Source organism: Elephantulus edwardii, unplaced genomic scaffold (assembly GCF_000299155.1).
Source record: "Elephantulus edwardii isolate Elephantulus edwardi_28Jun2011 unplaced genomic scaffold, EleEdw1.0 scaffold00031, whole genome shotgun sequence".
NCBI classification, from domain to species: Eukaryota; Metazoa; Chordata; class Mammalia; order Macroscelidea; family Macroscelididae; genus Elephantulus; species Elephantulus edwardii.
Window position 1 is genome coordinate 11,236,291 of NW_006399781.1, and position 21,323 is coordinate 11,257,613.

A 21,323-nucleotide genomic window follows, 5' to 3' on the forward strand; every position below is an offset into this window, starting at 1 on the left:
ACATTAGCTATAATATCCCTAGTACCACGACCTCTTCCTAAATCCAGCCTGCACATCTGGCAGCTCTCTGTTGACATATTGTTCCAAAAGTGTTTGGATAATTTTCAGTAGAATCTTTCTTGCATGTGATATCAATGATATTGTTTGATCATTTCCACACTCTGTTGGGTCACCTTTCTTTGGAATAGGAATACTGATCTCTTCCAGTCAGTTTCAAGATGAGAGGGGGAAAAAAACACAAATTTAAGCCTCAAATTGCAATACTGAAAGATATTATCAGTAATATAGTGAATGACTCAGAAAGCATCAGGGGAAAAAAGGAGGGAATACACAGAATCACTGTATCAAAAAGAACTGACAATGAAAAATTTCAGAAAGTAACATACAAGCAGGAGCCAAAGGTAATGAAAGAGGAAGTGGAAGCAGTATTGAAAATATCAGCAAAAAATTAAAGCCTCAGGAATCGATGGGTTACCAACTAACTTTTTTCTATTAGCAGATGCAGCCTTGAATGTGCTCGCTGGTCAATGCCAGGACATCTGGAGGACAATTGTCTGGCCAATTGATTGGAAAAGGTCCATATTTGTTCCCATTCACAAGAAAGGTGACCCAATCGAATGTGGAAACTACCAAACATTATCACTGATATCACATGCAAGCAATATAATTCTGAAGATCATTAAAAAAAATGGCTAGGACAGTATACAGCTAGGGAACTGCCAGAGTTCAAGGACAATTTAGGAGAGGCCGTGGCACCAGAGATATAATTTCTGATGTCAGACGGATTTTGCCTGAAAGTAAAGAATGCCATAAGAATGTCTATTAATGATTTATTGACAACACAAAGGCATTTGACTATGTGGATCATAGCAAGTTATGGCTAATGCTGGGGAAAAAGGAGAAGCCCAGAGAATGAAATTGTGCTCATGTGAAACCTTATGACTAAGAGGTTATTGTGTTAATAGAGATAGATACATAGATACAAGGGGATAGATACATGGAAATGTTGGTAGGAGAGGCTATTCCATGGAAAGGGACATCATACTTGGAAAGTTGGTGGGTCACCAAAAGAGAGAAAGATCCTTAATAAGATGGATTGATACAGTGACTGTAGCGATGAGTTCATGTGTGTCAGAGATGATGAGGGTAGCACAGAACAGGGCAAACGTTAGGTCTGGTGTTCACAGGTTTGCTGTGAGTCATACTCATATCAATAGCACCTAAGAACAACAAAGTATTGAGCTCTGGTGGCTTAGTGGTAAGAAGTTGTGCTTCCAGCTCAGAGCCAAATGATTTGAATCCACCAGCTACTCAATGACAGAAGATGGGAAATCTCTTTCAATGTGATAAATGGCCTCCAAAAACCCACTGGAGAGTCAGCGAACAAGTTGGCTCTGACTCACTGGCAATGATTGTGATAAAGCATTAGGCTCTTTGCAAAAGCTCTCTCATTTAATGCAATCATGCACTCACTTTAGTGGTTTTGTTTGATTTATTTATTTTTTAATCCTTAGAGATGAGGTGAAGAAGCATAAAGAGGTAAAATATTTCCGGTCATATTGCACTTTGGTATCACAAATAGACTTCTAACCCAAAACTCTGAGACCATCATTCTCAAACTTGGTTCAAGAACCAAGTTCCTGGAGGGTAGAGATTTTGTTTTCTCTTCAGCATATCTACTACAGTGCCCAGTAAAAAACTTGAGCAACCGAGAAATGGCAGACAACTTAAATTTGAAAGCATAGAGAAGACTGGTAATCATTTATTCACTTCACAAATATTTATTTAGTGTCTGGTATGAGTCAGACGCTGTTCTGGTCATTGAGGATACAGCAGTGAATAAATATAATCCAGTCAGGGACACAGACAAATAAGCACATTACATTGTGTGGCAGATGGTTAGAGAAGCACTAAGGAGGAAAATAAGGCAGGGCAGAGAGTTTCAGAAAAGTGTCAGGAAAAGGAGTTTAAAATTTGAGACAGAGAAAGTGGTGCTCAGTGAGAAAAAAGATATTTATGGTGTTATGATAATCTGGGTGAAGACTATTCCTGGAAAAGGGCTCTATGGCCACAGCCAAGTGCAAAGGCTCTGAGGTTGGATCAAATGACTTTGATAAGGGCATCAAGGAGACTACTATGGCTTGAAACAAGGAAACTACTCTGAAACAAGGAGACTACTATGGCTTGAAACAAGGAAAATGGCAAGAGATATGGGTGGAGGCTAGAATTGTGGTGCACTGTACTTAATAGCCTTGACCTCTTCTCTGAGTTGGGTGTTGAGAAGACAACATGAGATTGTTGAACAGAGTAATGACATGACTGATGTTTTATCAGTTTATTCAGCATGTGTGTGAGAAGAACAGACTTCACTGGACAAAGAAGAAGAAAGGGAGATCTGTTAACAGACAAATGAAATAATAGGGGCAAAATATGGTGAGGCCTCAGGTCAGGGTAGAAGTAGTGCTGCTAGTGGGGTATATCTAGATTTTGGATATACTGAAGGTAGAAATGACAAATTTTACACATGAACTAATTAGCTGTGGGATAAGAGAGAAAGAGAAAATTCAACTGATGACTCCAAAGTTTTAGGAGGACCTCAAATTTAGTAACTGAAGAGTGGAATTTGTATTTCCTGAAATGAGGAAGCCTGCCAGAAAAACAGGTTTTTTAGGGTAAATTTAGGAGCTCAGTTTGGCACATGTTAAGTTTGTGATCCTTATTTTTTTTATCCTTATTTTGAAATGGAAATATCATATAGAAAGGTAAGAGGGAAAATAATGAAGAGTGTAGTTCTGAGGATCAGCTGAGGAGGATTTGACCAACTGCACCCAGTGCTGATAAGTAAAATGGTGGAGTTATCCACGTGGAGATCCATGAGTTCCCCGGTAATCTGAACTAATGGAGAAATGGGGGTTACAGGTTAACTGAGGGGCTTTCAAGAAAGGAGGAAAGAGTGAAAGTGGAGCCCGTGAGTACAAACATTTTTGCACATTAGAATCTTTTTTTTTTGCTAGAAAGGGCAGGAGAGAAATGAGGTGGCAGCTAGAAGGAAAGCGAAGTGGAATCAAGAGAGACTATTTTGAATACAGCATGTTTATACATTGATGAGAGAAAACTACTATACAGTTGATGAAAACAACTATGAAATTGTTAAGGATAAAGAGGGAGGGAGAGAAAGAATGGGAATAAATTGTCAAAGCAAGGTCCTTTCAAAAGTCAAGAGACTAAGATCACAAACCAGGAGGTTAGACATTAGTAGCACAAACAGTTCATCCCTAGATACAAGAGAAAAATACAGCTAGGTGGGAAGATGAGGTGAAAGAGCTGCAGAAGATTTCTTCTGTTTCCTCAGTGAAGCAGAGAACACAGCTGTTAATTGTGACTGAGTGTCTGGGAGGAGGGGTAAGAACTCTGAGGAGAGATGTGAAGGTATGACATAGTCTTCCAGGACAGGGGGATGGTATGGACCTGGGAATTGTATGATGCCAGAAAGCACTAACGGCACACTTGTGAACAGAAGAAAATATGTTGAGAAGGAAGTTTTTCAGGATAAGTTTCCAAAAGGGAAAGAAATTATGGGAAGTATAGAAGATGGTTTTGACTATTTTGGGTTTTTTCTGTTAAGGTTTTAAGTAGAAATGTTCTTACCTTATGTGGATCATATTTTTCAAGGCTTCCTCCTTCATTAAATTCAGTCAAAACATCCTTTATCTTCTTGGTGGAATCTGGAGAGATACAATTCACACAGGGAATGCTAATGAATAGTTATGGGAGATTGCCAGGTCAACTTTTACCTACTCAGCCATGGTTACGATGAAGTAGTTCTTCATTTCCAGGACCCCAGGCAAATGCCACCCTGATTTGCCCTTCTGCCTTCTCACTTCCTTTTTCTCAGAGCCTATTCTCTGTCCTGATCACCAAAGATCAAAAATATGATATGTTTTAAAAACCCTTGAGTAGCTCTCAGTTTTCCCAGGATAAAGCCTAAATCTCTCAGTTTGGTATATATACAAGCCCTTAGTAATTGGCAATTTCTTATTTTTTACTTCAGTTCTCATTTGACCTACTTTTAAGCCACACCAAACTGCTCTTCTTGAATTACCTGAGTTCACTGAGTTCCCTTTCACAAGGTCCTCTGTGTCTCCCAAACTTGACCCAATTGTCAATACCCAGCTCAAATACCCACTCATTTGTGAAGCCTTCCTTGGATACACTAGGCAGATTTAATCACTGTTCACACCTCCCCTGAATCCCACATGACCAGCACATAGCTCTATAACATCTCTTGTTATAGAGTTATAACAATTATTTGTTAATTTGCCTATTTTTCTTGTTTCCTGCTATAGTTCTAATATGGGCTCCTTGAGAGCTGTGACTGGATGCTGATTGTCTATACATAATTCCAAGGCTAACATGAAACAATATTCTAGAAAACAATATGTTAGATTTGTGCATAAACATCTGAGCAGAAATGAACACATATTTAAACTCTTGTTAATTATGTAGGAAAGTAGGCGAGTATTAAGCCCCGGGAAGCTCTGTCCTTGGTCCTGAGATACTCTTGTACATGAAGGCAGGGTGATTTCATTGAATTCTGGATCCTGACAGCTTTGCCTATTTTGCTTTATTATGCCCTATATTGATAGAGAAAACTGAAATATTCAAATTGACACATGAAAAACATAAACTTGATTGATGTCTTATTATTAACATGGCTGATCTCACGTATTTATGACAGCTCTATCATATTTCTGACAGCCAAAAATTTTTTCCTTTGGAAAGTCAGCCCACTCTCCCTTGCTTTTCTTGGAACGCTACCCATATGTTCCACTTACATTGGAAGGAAACAAAGAAATACGTGGTGATTTTATGAAGCATAGTGATTTAGAAAGTTCTGCTTTCCACAGGAAATCATTCAAATTCCACTGAAGACAATGGTGGTTACTTCTTTCTTAGAATTTCAGAAGGGAATTTTGAGAGTCAAGAAAAGGGAGTAAAAAATTACTGTTAAAAACATATTCTGAGTTTGTTAACCAAATCCAATAAAGCAACAACTTACTTACATTCAAGTGTTAACAAAAAAAAAAACCACCAAAAAACAAACAAAAAACCCCCCAAAAAACATATTCTGAGAGCATCATGTGTAGCTATCACCACTCTGGACAACAAACAAAACTAGCATTTTGTGATCTGTGCTCTCTTTGTCTGGGTAGTATTATGGTGAGGAGCTCTCCAAGGATGCTATTTAAACATCTAAGCAAAGGGCAATGCCATTAAAAGCTGACTCAGTGATGCTCGAAGTTTGGGCTCTTTGTATGGAGAAACCTATGCTTATTTTGGGCTAGGTAAAGTGGACCTGCTCATAGATTTTGATGTTGCTCATAATTTTGATGACCTGGATCCATCAAGCAAAAGTTACAATAACTTCAAGAATAAGACTTGTTGAGATGCCACAGGAAAATGCTGCGGTTGCCTAAAAATGGAAATTTCTTTCAGAAATTCAAAACAGACACTGAGAAGCTAATAGCTGACTGAGATCGAGGCAGCAGATGCCATCAATTTAGGCTGCTTACATTCAATTCAGAAAATGCTGTTGAGGGTAAGACACTGAAAGGTACTGTTAATGAGCTAGTGTTGGAGAGCATCTGAGTAACTGTGGTAATAATAGATAGCACTTTGGGTGAACCTGACTGCATATTCACATTTACTTCTGCTTATCACGCCACACAAGTTTGGGAATACAGTGTTTTCTTCAGTTTACAGATGAAGCTAAAAGTCAGAAAAAAACTAAGTGTCATGTCTAAGACCAGGGTTTGAACTGAGATTTAGTCTGGTACTAAAGTTTCTATTTCTTTCCCTTAAGCATTAATTAGTATGAATAACTGAACATTTGCCAGTATAAGAAAAAAATATATAATTAGTTGTGTAGCAACTATGAAGCACAGAGTAGGAAATGGGTTAAATTAAGATTACAAATAGATGGGAAGGGTACAGCCTGGGGGCACTCTGAGAATGAAAGAGATAAGAATTATTTGAAATAATAAAATTTTATTTAAATGGTGCAATAATATAATTAGGTCTCTGTTTTCCAAAGACCACTATGGGAACAGACTGGAAAAGTGTAAAATTAGGCCAGAATTCAGTTAATGTCACAAATGGTGGCTTAGGTATTTCTAGCATGGCTTTGGCAAACATAATGTGGAATCAGCATTTTGATGAATCCAAGCAAGGATTTCACTTTTTTATATTATTAGTGTATTTTGAAGACACTACAGTTCACCTTTTGATTTTAAAGAACTAATGATCCATTTGCAAAATCCTCCATTTTTAAAAGACTGAGCTTTAATATTGATTTATTTTTGTTGCTGTTAGGTGTCATCAAGTCATCTATGATGTATAGCGGCCCTATGAACCACAGCTCTACCCTCACTATCTCTTACATGCTGGATCCCACTGTTAGTTTGTTGAGGGTCATTCATTGACCTTCTATCCTTCTTAAACTGATGTCCTTTTCCAAGGACTGGGCCCTGTTGATAATATGCACAAAATATGTTTCACCACTCAAACATCGTAGGAGTAAGCTGGTTGCACTTCCTCCAAGATGTTGTTGTAGTTGTTGTTGTTATGTGCCATTGAGTCGCTTGCGACTCATAGCGATAGATTTGTTTATTCCAGGAACGGACTCTCAGCAACACCACAACTTAAGGTATCAAGTTTTATTTGATCACCTTTATTTATTGTCCAAGTTTTAGATGCTTGACAAAACAATGGAAAATACCATGGCTTGTATCAGGCATACCTTCATCTTTGAATGAATATACTTGTATTTTAGTCCTTTGGAAGGTCCTTGACATCATGTTTTTCTAATGCAACATATCTTTTGATTTCCATGATTACCACGGGTGTTGATTTGATGTCTAATTTTCTCTTAGCCACTTTTTTAATGTATGATCTATATATTTACATCTATCTATAAACATATACTCTTCGCATACTTTAGACATGTTGCTAGGAGGTGCTATTCCTTGCAGAAGGACATGCTGTTGGGAAGGATGGAGGGTCAGTGAAGGAGAGGCAGACCCTCAACCAGGTGGATTGACACAGCGACTGCTGCAATGGGCTCTTACTTAAGGAAGTGTGAGGATGGCACAGGATAGAACAGGGTTCAGATTTTTTGTTCATAGGGTGGCTATGAGTCATGCTTGATTCGTCAGCACCTAACAACAACAATAACAACAATAAACATACACAGAGAGAGGGAATTCTGGTGGCTGACTGGTAAGGTATAGCACTGCCAACCTAAAGGCAGTTGGCTTAAATTCACTAGATGCTTCTCAGAAGAAAGATAAGACAATTTCCTCCTATGGGATTTACAGCCTCTGAAAATCCATGAATGGGACATCTATGAGTCAGTTTTGATGGGACGATAGATAACAAATATATCTATATTTAAATATGTGTTAACTAAATGTAACTTCTTCAGTCAGAAATCAAACATGCAATCAAGATGCATTAATAATAATAGGTGACCGGAATGCAAAAGTTGGGAATAGAGAAGGATTAGTAGTTAGAAAACAAGGACTTGGTGACAGAAATGAAGCTCAAGATAGAATGACACAATTCTGTAAAATCAAAGATTTTATTCATTGTAAATACATTTTATAAGACGCATAAACACAGGCTGTACATATGTATTTCACCTGATGGCATGCATAGGAATCATATTGATTACACCTATGGAAAGAATTGCTGGAGCAGCTCATTATCAGCTGTGAAAACAAAGCCAGGTGCTGATTGTGGAACAGATCACCAACTACTCATATGCAAGCTCAAGCTCAAGCTAGGGAAAATTAAATCAAACCCACAGAAACCAAAATTTGACCTTGAGTCTATCCCATTTGAATTTCAAAACCATCTCAGGAACAGGTTTGAGGCCTTGAACACCAATGAGCAAAGACCAGATGAGTTGTGAGAGGATATCAAGAATATCATCCATGGTGAATACAAAGACAATACAAAGACAGAGGAGGAAGAAAAGACCAAGGCTAGACTTTCAATATTGCACTAGAGCATCAAGAAGGCAAAGCAAAGGGAAGAAATCAAGATGCTGAACAGAGGATTTCAGAGGGCAGCGCAGGAAGCCAAAGTAAAGTATGATAATGAAATGTGCAAAGAGCTGGAGTCAAAAGGGCAGAACTCGCTCGGCATTTCTTAAGCTCCAGAAATGGAAGAACAAATTCAAGCCTCGAGTTGTAATACTTAAGGATGCTTTGAGCAGAATATTAAATGATCCAGCAAGTATTAAAAGAAGATGGAAAGAGTATGCAGAGTCATTGTAACAAAAGCAATTGGCAGATACAGATGAATTTCATGAAATAATGTATGAGAAAGAGCCTGTGGTGATGAAGGAAGAAGTTCAAGCTGCTCTGAAAGAACTGGCAAAAATCAAGGCCCCAGGAATTGACAGTATACCGACTGACATATTTCAACAAACAGATGTCGTCCTGGATGTGCTCAAGTTGTGCCAAGAAATCTGGAGGTCAACCACCTGGCCAAATGACTGGAAGAGATCCACATATGTCCCCATTACAAAGAAAGGAAACATGAATGAGTGCAGAAATTATTGAACAGTATCATTAATATCACATGCAAGCAAGATTCTGCTGAAAATGATCCCAAACAGAGAACTGCCAGAAGTGCAGGCTGCGCTTAGAGGAGGCTGTGGTACTAAAGATATTATAGCTAATGTTAGACGGATCTTGCCTGAAAGCAGAGAGTACCAGAGGAAGGTCTATCTGTGTTTCATTGACTATGCAAAAGCATTTGATTGTGTGGATCACAACAAATTGGCTGACTCTGAGAAGAATGAGAATCCCAAAACACTTGTTTGTGCTTATGTGGAAACAATACTTGGACCAAGAGACAGTTGTCAGAACAGAGTAAGAAAACACTGTATGGTTCAAAATTGCGAAGAGTATATGCTAGGTATATATCTTATCTCCATACCTTTTCAATTTTTATACAAAACAGATCATCAGAGAGGCTGGCTCTATGAAGAGGAATGCGACATCAGGACTGGAAGAAGATTTGTCAACAACCTATGTTACGCAGATGACACAACCTTGCTTGCTGACACTGAGAAGGACCTGAAGCACTTGCTGCAGAAGGTCAAGGGACTGCAGCCTTCAATATGGATTGAGGCTCAACATGAAGAAGACAAAGATTCTCACCACCAAGCCAACTGGTAGCATCATGATAGACAGTGAAGAAATTGAGATTGTTAACAGCTTCAATTTGCTGGACTCCACTCTTGGTGCCAGCAGCCAGAAAATTAAAAGATTAATTGATTTGGGGTAGTCTGCTGTCGAGGACATCTCCAGAGTACTGACGAGTATGGATGTCAGTATGGAGACTAAGGTGCACCTGATCCAGGCCATGTTGTTATTGTTGTTAGGTGTCACTGAGTCAAGTATGACTCATAGCAACCCTATGAACAAAATATCTGAACCCAGTCTTGTCCTGCACTATCCTCACCCTTCCTGATACACAAAAGCTTGTTGCAGCAGTCACCATGTCAATCCACCTGGTTGCGGGTCTTCCTCTCCTTTGCTGACCATCCACCCTTCCCAACATCATGTCCCTCTTAGCAACATGACCAAAGTACGTGGGGCAAAGCCTCATCACTCTTGCCCCCAAAGAGCACTCTGGCTGCACCTTCTCCAAGACGTATGTTCTTTTAGCTGTCCATGGGATGTTCAGTGCTCTTCTCCAACACCACAGTTCAAAGATGTCAATTCTTTTTCTGTCATCCTTATTCTTTGTCCAGGTCTCGGATGCATAGCTAATAATCAGAAAGACTATGGCCTGAATCAGATGCACCTTAGACCTCAAACTGAAATCACTACTCAATAATTTTGAAAGGTCCTTAACTGCAGATTTTCCCAATGCAATGCATCTCCTTATTTCCTGACTGCTGGTACCAAGAGTGTTAACCGTGGATCCAAGCAAGAGGAAGCTGCCTTCCGTTTCAATCTCCCCTCCATCCTTATCATGACATGGCCTATTGGCCCAGTGATAAGAATCCGTGTTTTCTTGATATTGAGACACGATCATACTGAAGGCTGCATTCCCTTATCTTTTGCAACAAGTGCTTCAACTCCTCCTCACTTTCAGCAAGTAAGGTTGTGTCATCTGCATAATGCAGGTTATTGATGAGTCTCCCTCCAATCCTGATGTAACAATCCTCTTCATAGAACCCAGCTTCTTGGACAATTTGCTCAGCATATAGGTTGAACAGATATGGAGCTAGAATACAATCCTGATACACTCTCTTCACAATTCTAAACCATGAAGTGCTCCCTGCTCCATTCATAGAACAACCTCCTGACCCAGATATAGGTTCCTCATGAATTTCATTATCATATTAAGAATAGGTTTGAAGCACTGAATACCAATGATAGAAGACCAGATGACTTGTGGGATAACATCAAAGATATCATCCATGAAGAAAGTAAGCTGTCATTACAAAAACCGAGGAGAAAGAAAAATTGAAATGGATGTCAGAAGAGACTCTAAAGATTGCACTAGAGCATTGTGAAGCCAAATCTAAAAGAAAACATGTTGAAGTGAAAGAGATGAACAGACTATTTCAAAGGTCAGCTCAGAAGGACAAAGCAAAATATTATAATGGAATGTGTAGAGAGCTGAAATTGGACAATAAAAAGAGACAAACATGCTCTGCATTTCTCAAGCTGAAAGAAACAAACAAATTTAAGCCCCATGTTGAAATATTGAAAGACGTTGTAGGCAAAATATTGAATGACTCATAAAGCATCAAAGGAAGATGGAGGGAATACACAGAGTCACAGTGCTAGAAAGAATTGATTGACACTAAATTATGCGATTACCATATAATCTAGGACATTGTCCTTGCAATTACTTGCTATGCATCAGAAAGCTGGACAATGACTAGGGATAGAAAGAGAATTAATACCTTTGAACTGTGGTGCTGGAGAAGAGTACTGAACATACCATGGACTGCTAGGAGACCAAACAAGTTCATCTTAGAGAGGGGGAAGCCAAGCCAGGGTGCTCCTTGAAAGCAAGGATTCTGAAGCTTTGTCTGATATACTTTGGACATGTTGCAAGGAGGGACCAGTCCTTGAAGAGGGACATCATGCTTGGTAGAGTGGAGGGACAATGCAGGAGAGGAAGACCCTCGATGAGACAGATTGACTCAGTGACTGGGGAAATGGAGGTAGATGTGTCAGAGGCAATAAGGCTGGCAGAGGATAGAGCAGGGTTTAGGGCTTTTGTACATAGAGTCACTATGAGTCGCAAGTGACTCGACAGCACATAACAACAACAACAAAGTGACCAGAGAGAGCGAGTCTGGTACCCTTTATTCAACTATAACTCACATTGATCCTAGGAACAACAGATCTGAACATTGTTCTATCCTATATTTTCTTGTCATGCTCAAGTCCACAGTGGTAGTCATTAATCCATGTTCTTCTTGAATGTCTTCCTCTCCTTCTCTGACCCTCCACTTTCCTCAGCATATCTTTCTCCAAGGACTTCTTTCTCCTGAAAATATAATCCAAGGAAATGAGACAAAGTTTCAGCATCCTTGTCTCTAAGAAGTACTCTAATCACACTTAACTTCAAAACAGATTTGTTCTTTTGAAAGTCCATGTTATATACTCAATTCTCTTTGACAACACAATTCAAAGATATGGATACTTTTATCATCCTTATTCATTATCCAGCCTACAGAAGCACAGGTAACAGTTGTAAAACTACAGCTTGGATCAGGTACTTACAGTGATACCCTTGCTCTTTAGAAGTTTGGAGAGGTCATTGGCAGCAGACTTCCCCAAACACATCTTGTGTTTTGATTTCTAGACTGTCGTTGTTACCATGGGTGGTGATTGTGGAACCAAGTAAAATGAAATCATTGACAACTTTAATCTTTTCTTCACCTATCATAATATTGTCTCTTGGTCCAGTGGTCAGACTTTTGTTTGCTTGATGTAGAGATAAAACCCACATTAAAGTCTTTTATCTTCTGCCAAAAGTACTTCATGTCTTTTCCACTTTCTACAAGCAAAGTTGTGCCATTAGCTTAACGCAGGCTCCTGATGAATCCTCCTCCAATCCTACACCACATTCTTCTGTTGCTCATCTTTGGCCCAGATTCTTGAAGGATTTGATCATGATACAGACTGGACAGGTATGGACAAAGTATACAACACTGATGCACATCTTTTCTGATTTTAAATTATGCAGTGTTCTCTCGTTCTGTTTGAACAACTGCTCCTTGCTCTTTGTGGAAGTTTTGCATGAATACAATTAAGTCTTCTGGGATTCTCATTCTTTTTATTAATAAACATAATTTGTTATGAAACACACAGTCAGATGCTTTTACATAATCAGTGAAACCACAAGTAAACATCTTTCAGATATTCTCGGCCTTCAGCCAAAATCCATCTGTTATCAGCAACGATAACCCTTGTGCCATGGCCTCTTTTGAATTCTGCTTGAATTTCTGGCAGGTCCCTGTCCATACACTGTTCCAGTATTTTTATTAACCTTCAGCAAGATTTTATTTGCATGTGATATTTATTATATTGTTTGGTAATTTCCACATTTTGTTGGATTACCTTCTTTGGGAATTAGGGACAAAATGGATCTCTTCTAATCAGTTGGCTAGGTAGTTTTCTTTCATGTTTGTTGGCAAGCTGGCATGTCCGATGTTACACCTATTTCCTGAAACACCTCAACTGGTATTCCATCAATTTCTGGACCCTTATTTTTTGCCAATGTCTACAGCGCAGCTTGGACTTCTTCCTTCAGTACTATTTTTTCTTGGTCACATGCTACTTCCTGAAAGAGTTCTGTGTTGGCCTATTTTTTTGCTACAGTGACTCTGTATTCCTTTCATCTTCTTTTGATGCTTCCTGAATCATTCAAGATTTTGCTCATTGAACTCTTCAGTGTGCAACCCAAGGCTTAAATTTGTTTTTTAGTTCTTTCAGCTTGAAAAGTGCTGAGTGTATTCTTCCTTTTTGGTGTTCTAACTCTAGTCCCTTGCACATTTCATTATAATACTTTGCTCTGTCTTCTCAAGCTGTCCTTTGAAAACTTCTGCTGAGCTCTCTCATCTCAGTACTCTTTCCCCTTGTTTTGACTTCTTTGTCATAAAGAACATTTCAAGATCCATCCTGAAGAACAATGATGTGACAGGCTACTCTCCATATTCATATAAGAAGGTCCTGATATTACAACTGTTATTCAAATATGAACCAATCATGAAAGCCAAAGATTAACAAATTGAGGGCTTCTACCAACTTTTGCAGTCTGGAATTGATAGAACATACAATCTAGATGCATTAATAATTGGGACTGGAAAGCAAAAGCATGAAATAAAGAAAAATGAGTAGTTGGAAAAATATAATCTTGGTGCTGCTGGAGATTGCATGATAGAATTTTGTATAATCAATCAGCTGGTGTAACAAGATGGGGCTCAGGGATATGGATGGATGTGTGTATTTATTACCTATTCACATTCACATGTTTTGAAAAATAGTTTTTAAATTCTTATTTAATAGTCTAAAATTAAATAGGAAAACCCCCTCTAAACTATTACTGGCTTTTAACTTTCTCACAGCACTCTTATTTCAATTTTTTAAAGGCTTATTACACCAATCCCTTTACAAAAAAAGGAGAAACAAGCGCAAGTGCAAGTCACTTTCTTCTTAGATATCCTTTGATATTTTATGCCTGTTTCCTTCTTACCAGTTTGCTGGACTGGATCATTTTTACACAGTGAGTAAGTGGATATCATGCATAACTAGTCCACTATGGATCACTGCTTTGTTCTCTTTTCTTTTAAAACAGTTTGGAATGATCAACATTCCCTGATTTTCCTTCAGGTGTCTTTGTGGACCTCAAAGGAAATCACCGCCTCTTTTTCAAAGCTTTCATTATAACACCACAAATAAACACAGAGGAGGTCAAATGCCACTTGTGAGTGGTACAAAACATGGCCATGTCCACAGTTCTCCCCTACTTTCTTTACTGCTGACTGCATGCAAGGCAAGGACCTCTGGTGGCACAATGTTTAGGCACGTGATTGCTAAGTTGATAGTTGGTGGCTTACCAGCTGCTCCACAGGAGAAATATGTGGCAGCCTGCTTTCAGAAAGACTGCAGCCTTCTCATCCTGGGGAAGCAGTTCTGCTCTCTTGTACAGGGTTGCTATGGATCAGAATTGACTTAATAGCAATGTTCCATTCTTTCTTTTTTTAAATGCTAGATATCATTCAAGTGGCCATGTATAGGTTATTTAAATCACTATGCTCACAGGTAAGAATATTTATTTTTATTTTGTTGTTTTTGTTTGCTGCTGAGTCACCTGCAACGAACAGTGACCCTATGTACAACAGCTCTGAGGCCTGGCCTATCCTGAGCCAGTCTCTCTGACTCTGACACACTTACCCTCATTGCCCTAGTTACTGTATCAATCCATCTCATCTGGGGTCTTTCTCTCCTGTGCTGTCCCTCCACCCTTCTGAGCATGATATCCTTCTCCAAGGATTTTTCCCTCCCAAGCACATGCTTGGATGTGAGATGGAGTTTCATAATCCTAGCCTTCAAAGAGAAGCTTGGTTTCACCCTCTCCAAGATAGACCTATTTATTTTCTTGGAGGTCCAAGACTCTTCTCTAGCACCACACCTTGAAGGCAGCAATGCTTCTTTCGTCATCCTTATTCATTGTACAGCTCTCTGATGCATAGCAAGTAATTACTTTGGAGAAGAGAATATTGAAGCCTACCCAATTTAAATGATTCTTTCAAGAGCTTACAGCAAATTGATGGGTCACTTATGTTTTTAACATACCTAATATTTTTAACATGCTAAAAAAATGTGATGTAGCTATTACCCTGGATAAATACACACCCATGAGTCAGAAGACAAGGCTCGTCCTCCATGACAGTGACACTCAACCCTGGCTGCACGTAAAATCACTCAGGCAGCACTATCAACTCTGAAACCCATGTTTCACTTCAGATCAATTAACTCAGTACCACATGGGAGACCCAGAAATGAGTATATTTTAAGACTTCCTGGGAATTCAAATGTGCATCCACGGCTGAGAATGAACCTTCTGTGATGTGATTCTATTGTTAGAAAGGAAGACTATCTTAAGAAGCAGCTGAACTTGTTGGATAATTATTGCAAAAGAAAAAAAACTGGTTATAACTCAGCTAAACCTAAAATGACTGTGCTTGGCAAACCTTCTCCTTTCTTTCAGTGGACAGTGATAAAGGATTCCATCCAACAGGCCAATTTATTCAGCTCCTTGGCAAGGCAGGGGTACATTTTGCAGTTAGCCTAGTCTGAAGGGACCATTTTCAGCCCAAATCAGGTATATAGAGAGGTTTTTTGTGATCAAGGTTGCTAATGGGAACTAACAACTGCCTTAAGAAGCATTCAATCCAAAACTGTCTCTTTCATACTTTATGTGCCAAGAATTCTGGGATCTTGACCAAACAGTTGTTCCTAATGTTTGAGCAAATTCAAAGCCTTTTTAAGGAGAAAGTTTGCCTACTCACAGGCACCTTTGTGGGGATCAGGGAAGCCCTTGGTCTGAACAAGCAGGCAAATCAGGAGCTATCATGTCCAGAGCAGAACTTCAGCTATGGTGTCTGTGGAACCAGAGCCTGAAGTTTAGGGAGTGACTTCTAGTTCCAAACACTGAGTATCTGAGCACTAGTCAGGCCACTGCACTTTAAAATGTAACTAAAATAAAAACTAATAAACAAAAATCCAAGAACTCTCATATAACAATTAAATTCTAAGATGCCTGGCAACTCTCCATTCCTCCAAGTTCTTTAAAAGCCTCTCAAATATAATCGCTTGTGAGTCACCTGAAAGTCTGATTAAAATGCTGATTCTGATTCAATAGGTCTAAGCCAGGGCTTGAGATTGTTAGTTTCTAATAGGATTCCAGGGAGCTCTGTGGTAAGGAGTTTCACTGACAACCCAAAGATAGGTAGTTAGAATCTACCAGTTGCTCCAAGGGAGAAAGGCAGGCAATATTCTGCTATTTATAGCCTCTGAAAACTCACTGGAGGATCAGGTATGACATGGTCTGACTTCACACATATAACAACAGGATTCTGGGTGATAACTGGTTCTGCTAGCTGATGATCCTTACTTTTGATAAGCAGGTTCTAAACAACCTTCTTGTATATGTGAAAAGAAGATCAAGATTTTGAGAGTAGAGGGCCATATTCCACAGAATGGGAAGGTCGTAAGTGCCTCTCCACCTGGGGAAAGGGTGACTGGGCTGACAGGAGACAAAAAAGAAAAGGGGGAAAATGGAAAGTGGCAGAATTTGGCAGGCAGAGGAAGGGCATGAAAGTTATGTGAAAGATCCAGTGGGGACCTGTTTAGATGGGGTAATAGTGGGCATACATCCATGGGGATTAATTTTATAACACACAATGTATGGAAATGATTGCATGAAACACAATGTGAATGAAGGGCAGTGTGAAGCACAATGTACACAAATTTTGCATATAAAACAATATTTTTTTGAAAAAATATCTAGTATTTCCTTCATCTGAAAAGGGTTTTGATGTATGAATGTTTCTCAGTATCTGTAGGAATGTTAAGAACACGACGAAATGCAGAATAACAACAGAAGGGTTTCCAGAGAGATGGAAGGTGACGTCCTAACAGAGGTGTTAAAGCCAGGAGCACTGAGACCAAAAGACAGACACAACCCTCACTATTCAGCTCAGAAAAGGAGACTCAAATATTAGAATGTGGGATGAATAAGATAGTTCAGTTCCTTAAGCACTAACTCACTTGTGATGCATGCTTATATCCCCAGCATGTAGCCCATTGTCTGGTATAAAACAGAAGTTCAATAAAAGTATGTTGAATAAAGAAAGACTAGAAAAGGAATTAGCAAACTCTAAAGACATAATCTGTAGGGGGTTGTGCCTCACGTTTCCAGTGGCTCAGAACCACCAGTGGCTCCACAGAAGATAAGCAATCTTTTCCCATTATGGGAGAAGACACATTCAGAAACCTGATGAAGGGTCGCTATGAGTCAGCATTGACGTGACAGCAATGAGTGCATGAGAAAAGAGAAGGTTGAGCTGGTCATTATAGTCATATTATTGTTGTCATGTGCTTTCAACTCCTGCTCATAGCAACTCTATGTACACCAGCTCAGAACTCTGCTCTGTCCTGAGCCAATTTCATCGTCTCTGACCACCTACCCCCATTAACCCAGACACTGAATCAATCTATCTCCTCCAAGGTCTTCCTCTCTTTTGCTGTCCCACCAACCTCCCAAGTATGAGTCCCTTTCTGAGGACTGTTCCCTCTTTGCAACATGTCCAAAGTATGTTAGATGGAGCTTAAAAATCCTTGCTTCCAAGGAGCAGCCTGTTTCCCACTTCTCCAAGATAGACCTGTTTGTTCTCTTGGCAGTCCATGGTGTATGTTCCATTCTCCTCTCCACCACGAAAACTCAAAGGCATCAATTCTTCTTTTTTCATCCTTACTAATTGTCCATATCTCTGACACATAGCAAGTAATTGCAAAGACCATGGCCTGGACAAGGCACATCTTAATCTCTAGACCTTCATCATTGCTCTTCAACACTCTGGAGAGGTCCCTGATAGCCAATTTTCCGAATGCTATTTGTCTTTTGATTTCCTGACTGCTTGTACCAAGAGTAATGATTATGAAGCCAAGCCAGCTGAAGCTGTTAACAATCTCAAGTCTCTTCACCATCTATCATTATGCTGTCAGTTGGTCCAGTGGTAAGAATCTTTGTTTTCTTGATGGTGAGCTTCAGTCCATATTGATGGCTGCAGTCCTTGAACTTCAGGTCCTCCTCAGTTTCAGCAAGCAGGGTTGTGTTATCTGCATAATGCAGGTTGTTTACGAGTCTTCCTCCAATCCTCATGCCACATTCCTCCTTATAGAGCCCAGCCTCCCAGATAATCTGTCCTGCATATAGATTGAAAAGGTGTGGAGATAAGATGCATCCCTGGCGTACACCTTTCCTGATTTTGAACCATGCAGTGTTTCCGTGCTCTGATTTGATGACTGTCTCCTGGTCCAAGTACCTCCTGAAACTCTCACACCAGGTGTGACAAACTTCCACCAGCTGTTGTGTCTATGCTCCTAAGCCTCCAAGTAAGAAGTTCAGCGGGCTATTATACCTGAAAGAGAGGCTGCGTGGAGAAGACCTAGGCGATGAGGAAGCACATGGAGAAAGAGGTCCCATGGAGGAACAGTGAGGAACCAGACATACAGGATGGTCTGTGTACCCTGTGCTCCTTGGAGGCAAAGAAGATAAAGCTTTGCCTCACAGACTTTGGGCATGTTGCTAGGAGAGGCTAATCTTGGAGCGGGACATCATGTTTGAAAAAATGGAGGATCGGTAAAAGAGAGGAAAACACCCAATTGGATGGACTGACACAGTGACAGTGGCAATGAACTGGAGTGTGTCAGGAAGTGTGAGGAAGGCACAGGACAGGGCAGCATTCAGATCTGTTGGTCAGAGTGTTGCTATGGGTCGTGCTTGATTCAATAGCATGAACAACAGCCGCCCTTCTTCTGTTCGAGGCATGCCACCTGAAGCCTCAAACATCACAGAACAAAAATTAGTTATCCTCTCTGTTTCCTGTCCAATTTTCGGAACCACTGATTCATGGGGAAAGTTACTGTTTTAACCCACAAACTATTGAAGTAGCTTTGAAAAGTAATGTTGTAATTAAAGTGAAGAAGACAGCATACAAAATAGAATCATCACGTGCATTTCCAAATTCGTTTTATATATACACATATATTTATATTTACAATTATAATTAATACAAACATGCCAGTTGTGGTTGTCATGGGGGGACAGAAGGGCACTAGAGAATGCATAGGCTTTATGCAACATGGATGGAACCCACCAAAAGCCTGTTTTCTTGAAATTCTTGATCTCTACTGCCTAGTAAAGTTCTGAAAACAAGCATCTTCAAGATGGATTATGTTATAACATCAAGAAGACAAAACCCCTTACAACTGGGCCAATAGGTAACATCATGATAGATGGAGAAAAGACTGAAATTATTAATGACTTCATCTCACTTGGATCCACAATTAACATCCTTGGCATCCGCAGTCAAGAAATCAAAAGATGTACTGCATTGGGTAAGTCTGCTGTCAAGGACTTCTCCAAGGTACTAAAGAGCAATAATACCACCTTAAAGACTAAGGTGTGCTTGATTCAAGACCACAGTCTTTTCAGTCACTTGCTATGCATCTGAAAGCTCAACTATAAGTAACTATAACACAATTTATGCCTTTGAGTTGTTTGAGTTGTGGTGTTGGAGAAGAGAACCGAATATTGCATAGACTTCCAAAAGAGCAAACAGATATGTCTTGGAGAAAGTGCAACAAGAATGCTTCTTAGAGGCAAGGATGACAAAGCTTCATCTCACATATTTTGGGTACTGGGTGGGGGGGTAAGGAATATTCCTTGGAAAAATATATCATGCTTGGAAAGGTGGAGGGCCAGCAAAAGAGAGTAAGAGTGAGATGAATTGACACAGTGGCTGCAGCAATGGGCTCAAGTATGTCAGAGAGGATGAGGATGGCACAGGTAGACAAGGTTCAGACCCACTGTTCACAGAGCTGCTGAGTCATGCTCGTCCTGATGGCACCTGCCAACAACACTGCTCTGTAATTTCATTGGAGAAACTTCCCAATTTTCGGACTATCCACTTCAGTTATTTTGCTATTGTAAAACTCTTGTTTATGTGATTATTGAAGAGCAGTTGCTATGGCAATGCAATCTGACGGAACGACAGAATGCATCTAAAATTGGTAGAAGTGACTGTTTTAGAGTTTCCTCTGAAGAGTGCTGTATTTTACACAAATAATGCATGCCTTGTATGTCTTTGCAAACCACGCAACACCCACATGTTATTTTCATAAGTGTGCTATACGAACAATTTTTACATATTGCCAACTTCAATTTAAATATTTTTCCTGTCCGATGGATAAAATTCATCTCATGGAAACCTCATTTAAGGCAGGTATTTTCCTTAATCCAGTGCAGTCAATGGTGAACTGAACGGGCTTGTGTTAGAAATGGAATGCTATGTTGACACTAATAAGTATGAATTCATGAAGTGTGAGGAGTTCGTAAGAAATGATCCTAGGTCTAAAACTGTATGACCAAGATACTGTTCACATTTTATTGCTTTCAGGAATCTTAAATAGAAACATAATTTTTTTTATAATCAATGTCTTTGAAATCAACAAACAAAAGTCATCAGAAGAAATTGTGGTTTTTGAATCCTTAAAATGGGTAATTTTAGTTATTCATTATTTATCATCACTCCAAGGCAGGAGCCATCAAAATCCAGTCTCTCCTCATGATCATTGCTGAACTATCTGAATTACCTGCATATGCTCTTTTGCAACTTTTAAATAGATGTCATCACAACAACTGCCTTCTGTGTCTTCATCTTCATCACAAAGTTGGCACACAATCCCAGCCTTTCTGACACAATTCTGGATAGTTTGTAGGAATCTTCCAAAAAAAGAGTCATCCACTTGCAGTCTGCTCACTTCAGTCATTATGACGATGTTAATTTATGAAGCCCAGCCTTCACACATTCTTTGCTTGCAAAAATCTCTAATGGAGAGTTGATCTCTGTATCTCAGGACTGCAACTTCATGTCAAGCACCAAGTATGACTGCTATACGGGCATCCGTCAACTTAACATAATTTGGAAATAGTTTCCCTTTGTGAGCAATCATAGTGTTGAAAATGAGTAGATATTTCTTCTTTATGAAGAATCCCCTCTGCCTGGTCTTGTAACATTTACTCACCCAACACAGACCAATGGAACAGAACTGATAACCCAGAAATGGACCCAGCTATCTGGGTCTTGAGAACTTCTCCTTGCCAGAAGGAGCATGGTGGTGTGAGCGCAGGAATCGTGGCAAGCTTTTGGAGTTGAGTACTTTTCCAGGCATGTGTTTGACGTGCAGATTTGCTCTGTCCCTGGGAGCGAGGTAAGCTAGGCTTGGCTTAGGGTTTGAGCCAGGAGGCGGCCTTAAGCCCAAAGGGCCCTCGGGCCAGGTTCAAATTGTTTTCCTGTCAAACATTCTTCTAGGTGGTATAGCACTGGTCTGTGCATTGCTGTACAGAGGTAACTCATGGTTGCTGTGATGCTGAAAACTGTGACGGTGATGTGCCAATCATGGTAATGGGTATCCATGGTGGACAGAGCT

General features: G+C 39.7%; 1 protein-coding gene across 3 annotated transcripts in view; it reads right to left on the minus strand.

The window, feature by feature from the left end:
• The window catches only part of DGKG (diacylglycerol kinase, gamma 90kDa), a 281,772-nt gene that overhangs the window by 251,659 nt on the left and 8,790 nt on the right, over positions 1 to 21,323 (minus strand). For all 3 annotated transcript variants that reach the window (XM_006884101.1, XM_006884102.1, XM_006884100.1), the window contains exon 2: positions 3,649 to 3,725. In XM_006884101.1, the coding sequence (XP_006884163.1) occupies positions 3,649 to 3,725 (77 nt within the window). The remainder of the gene's footprint in view (positions 1 to 3,648; positions 3,726 to 21,323) is intronic.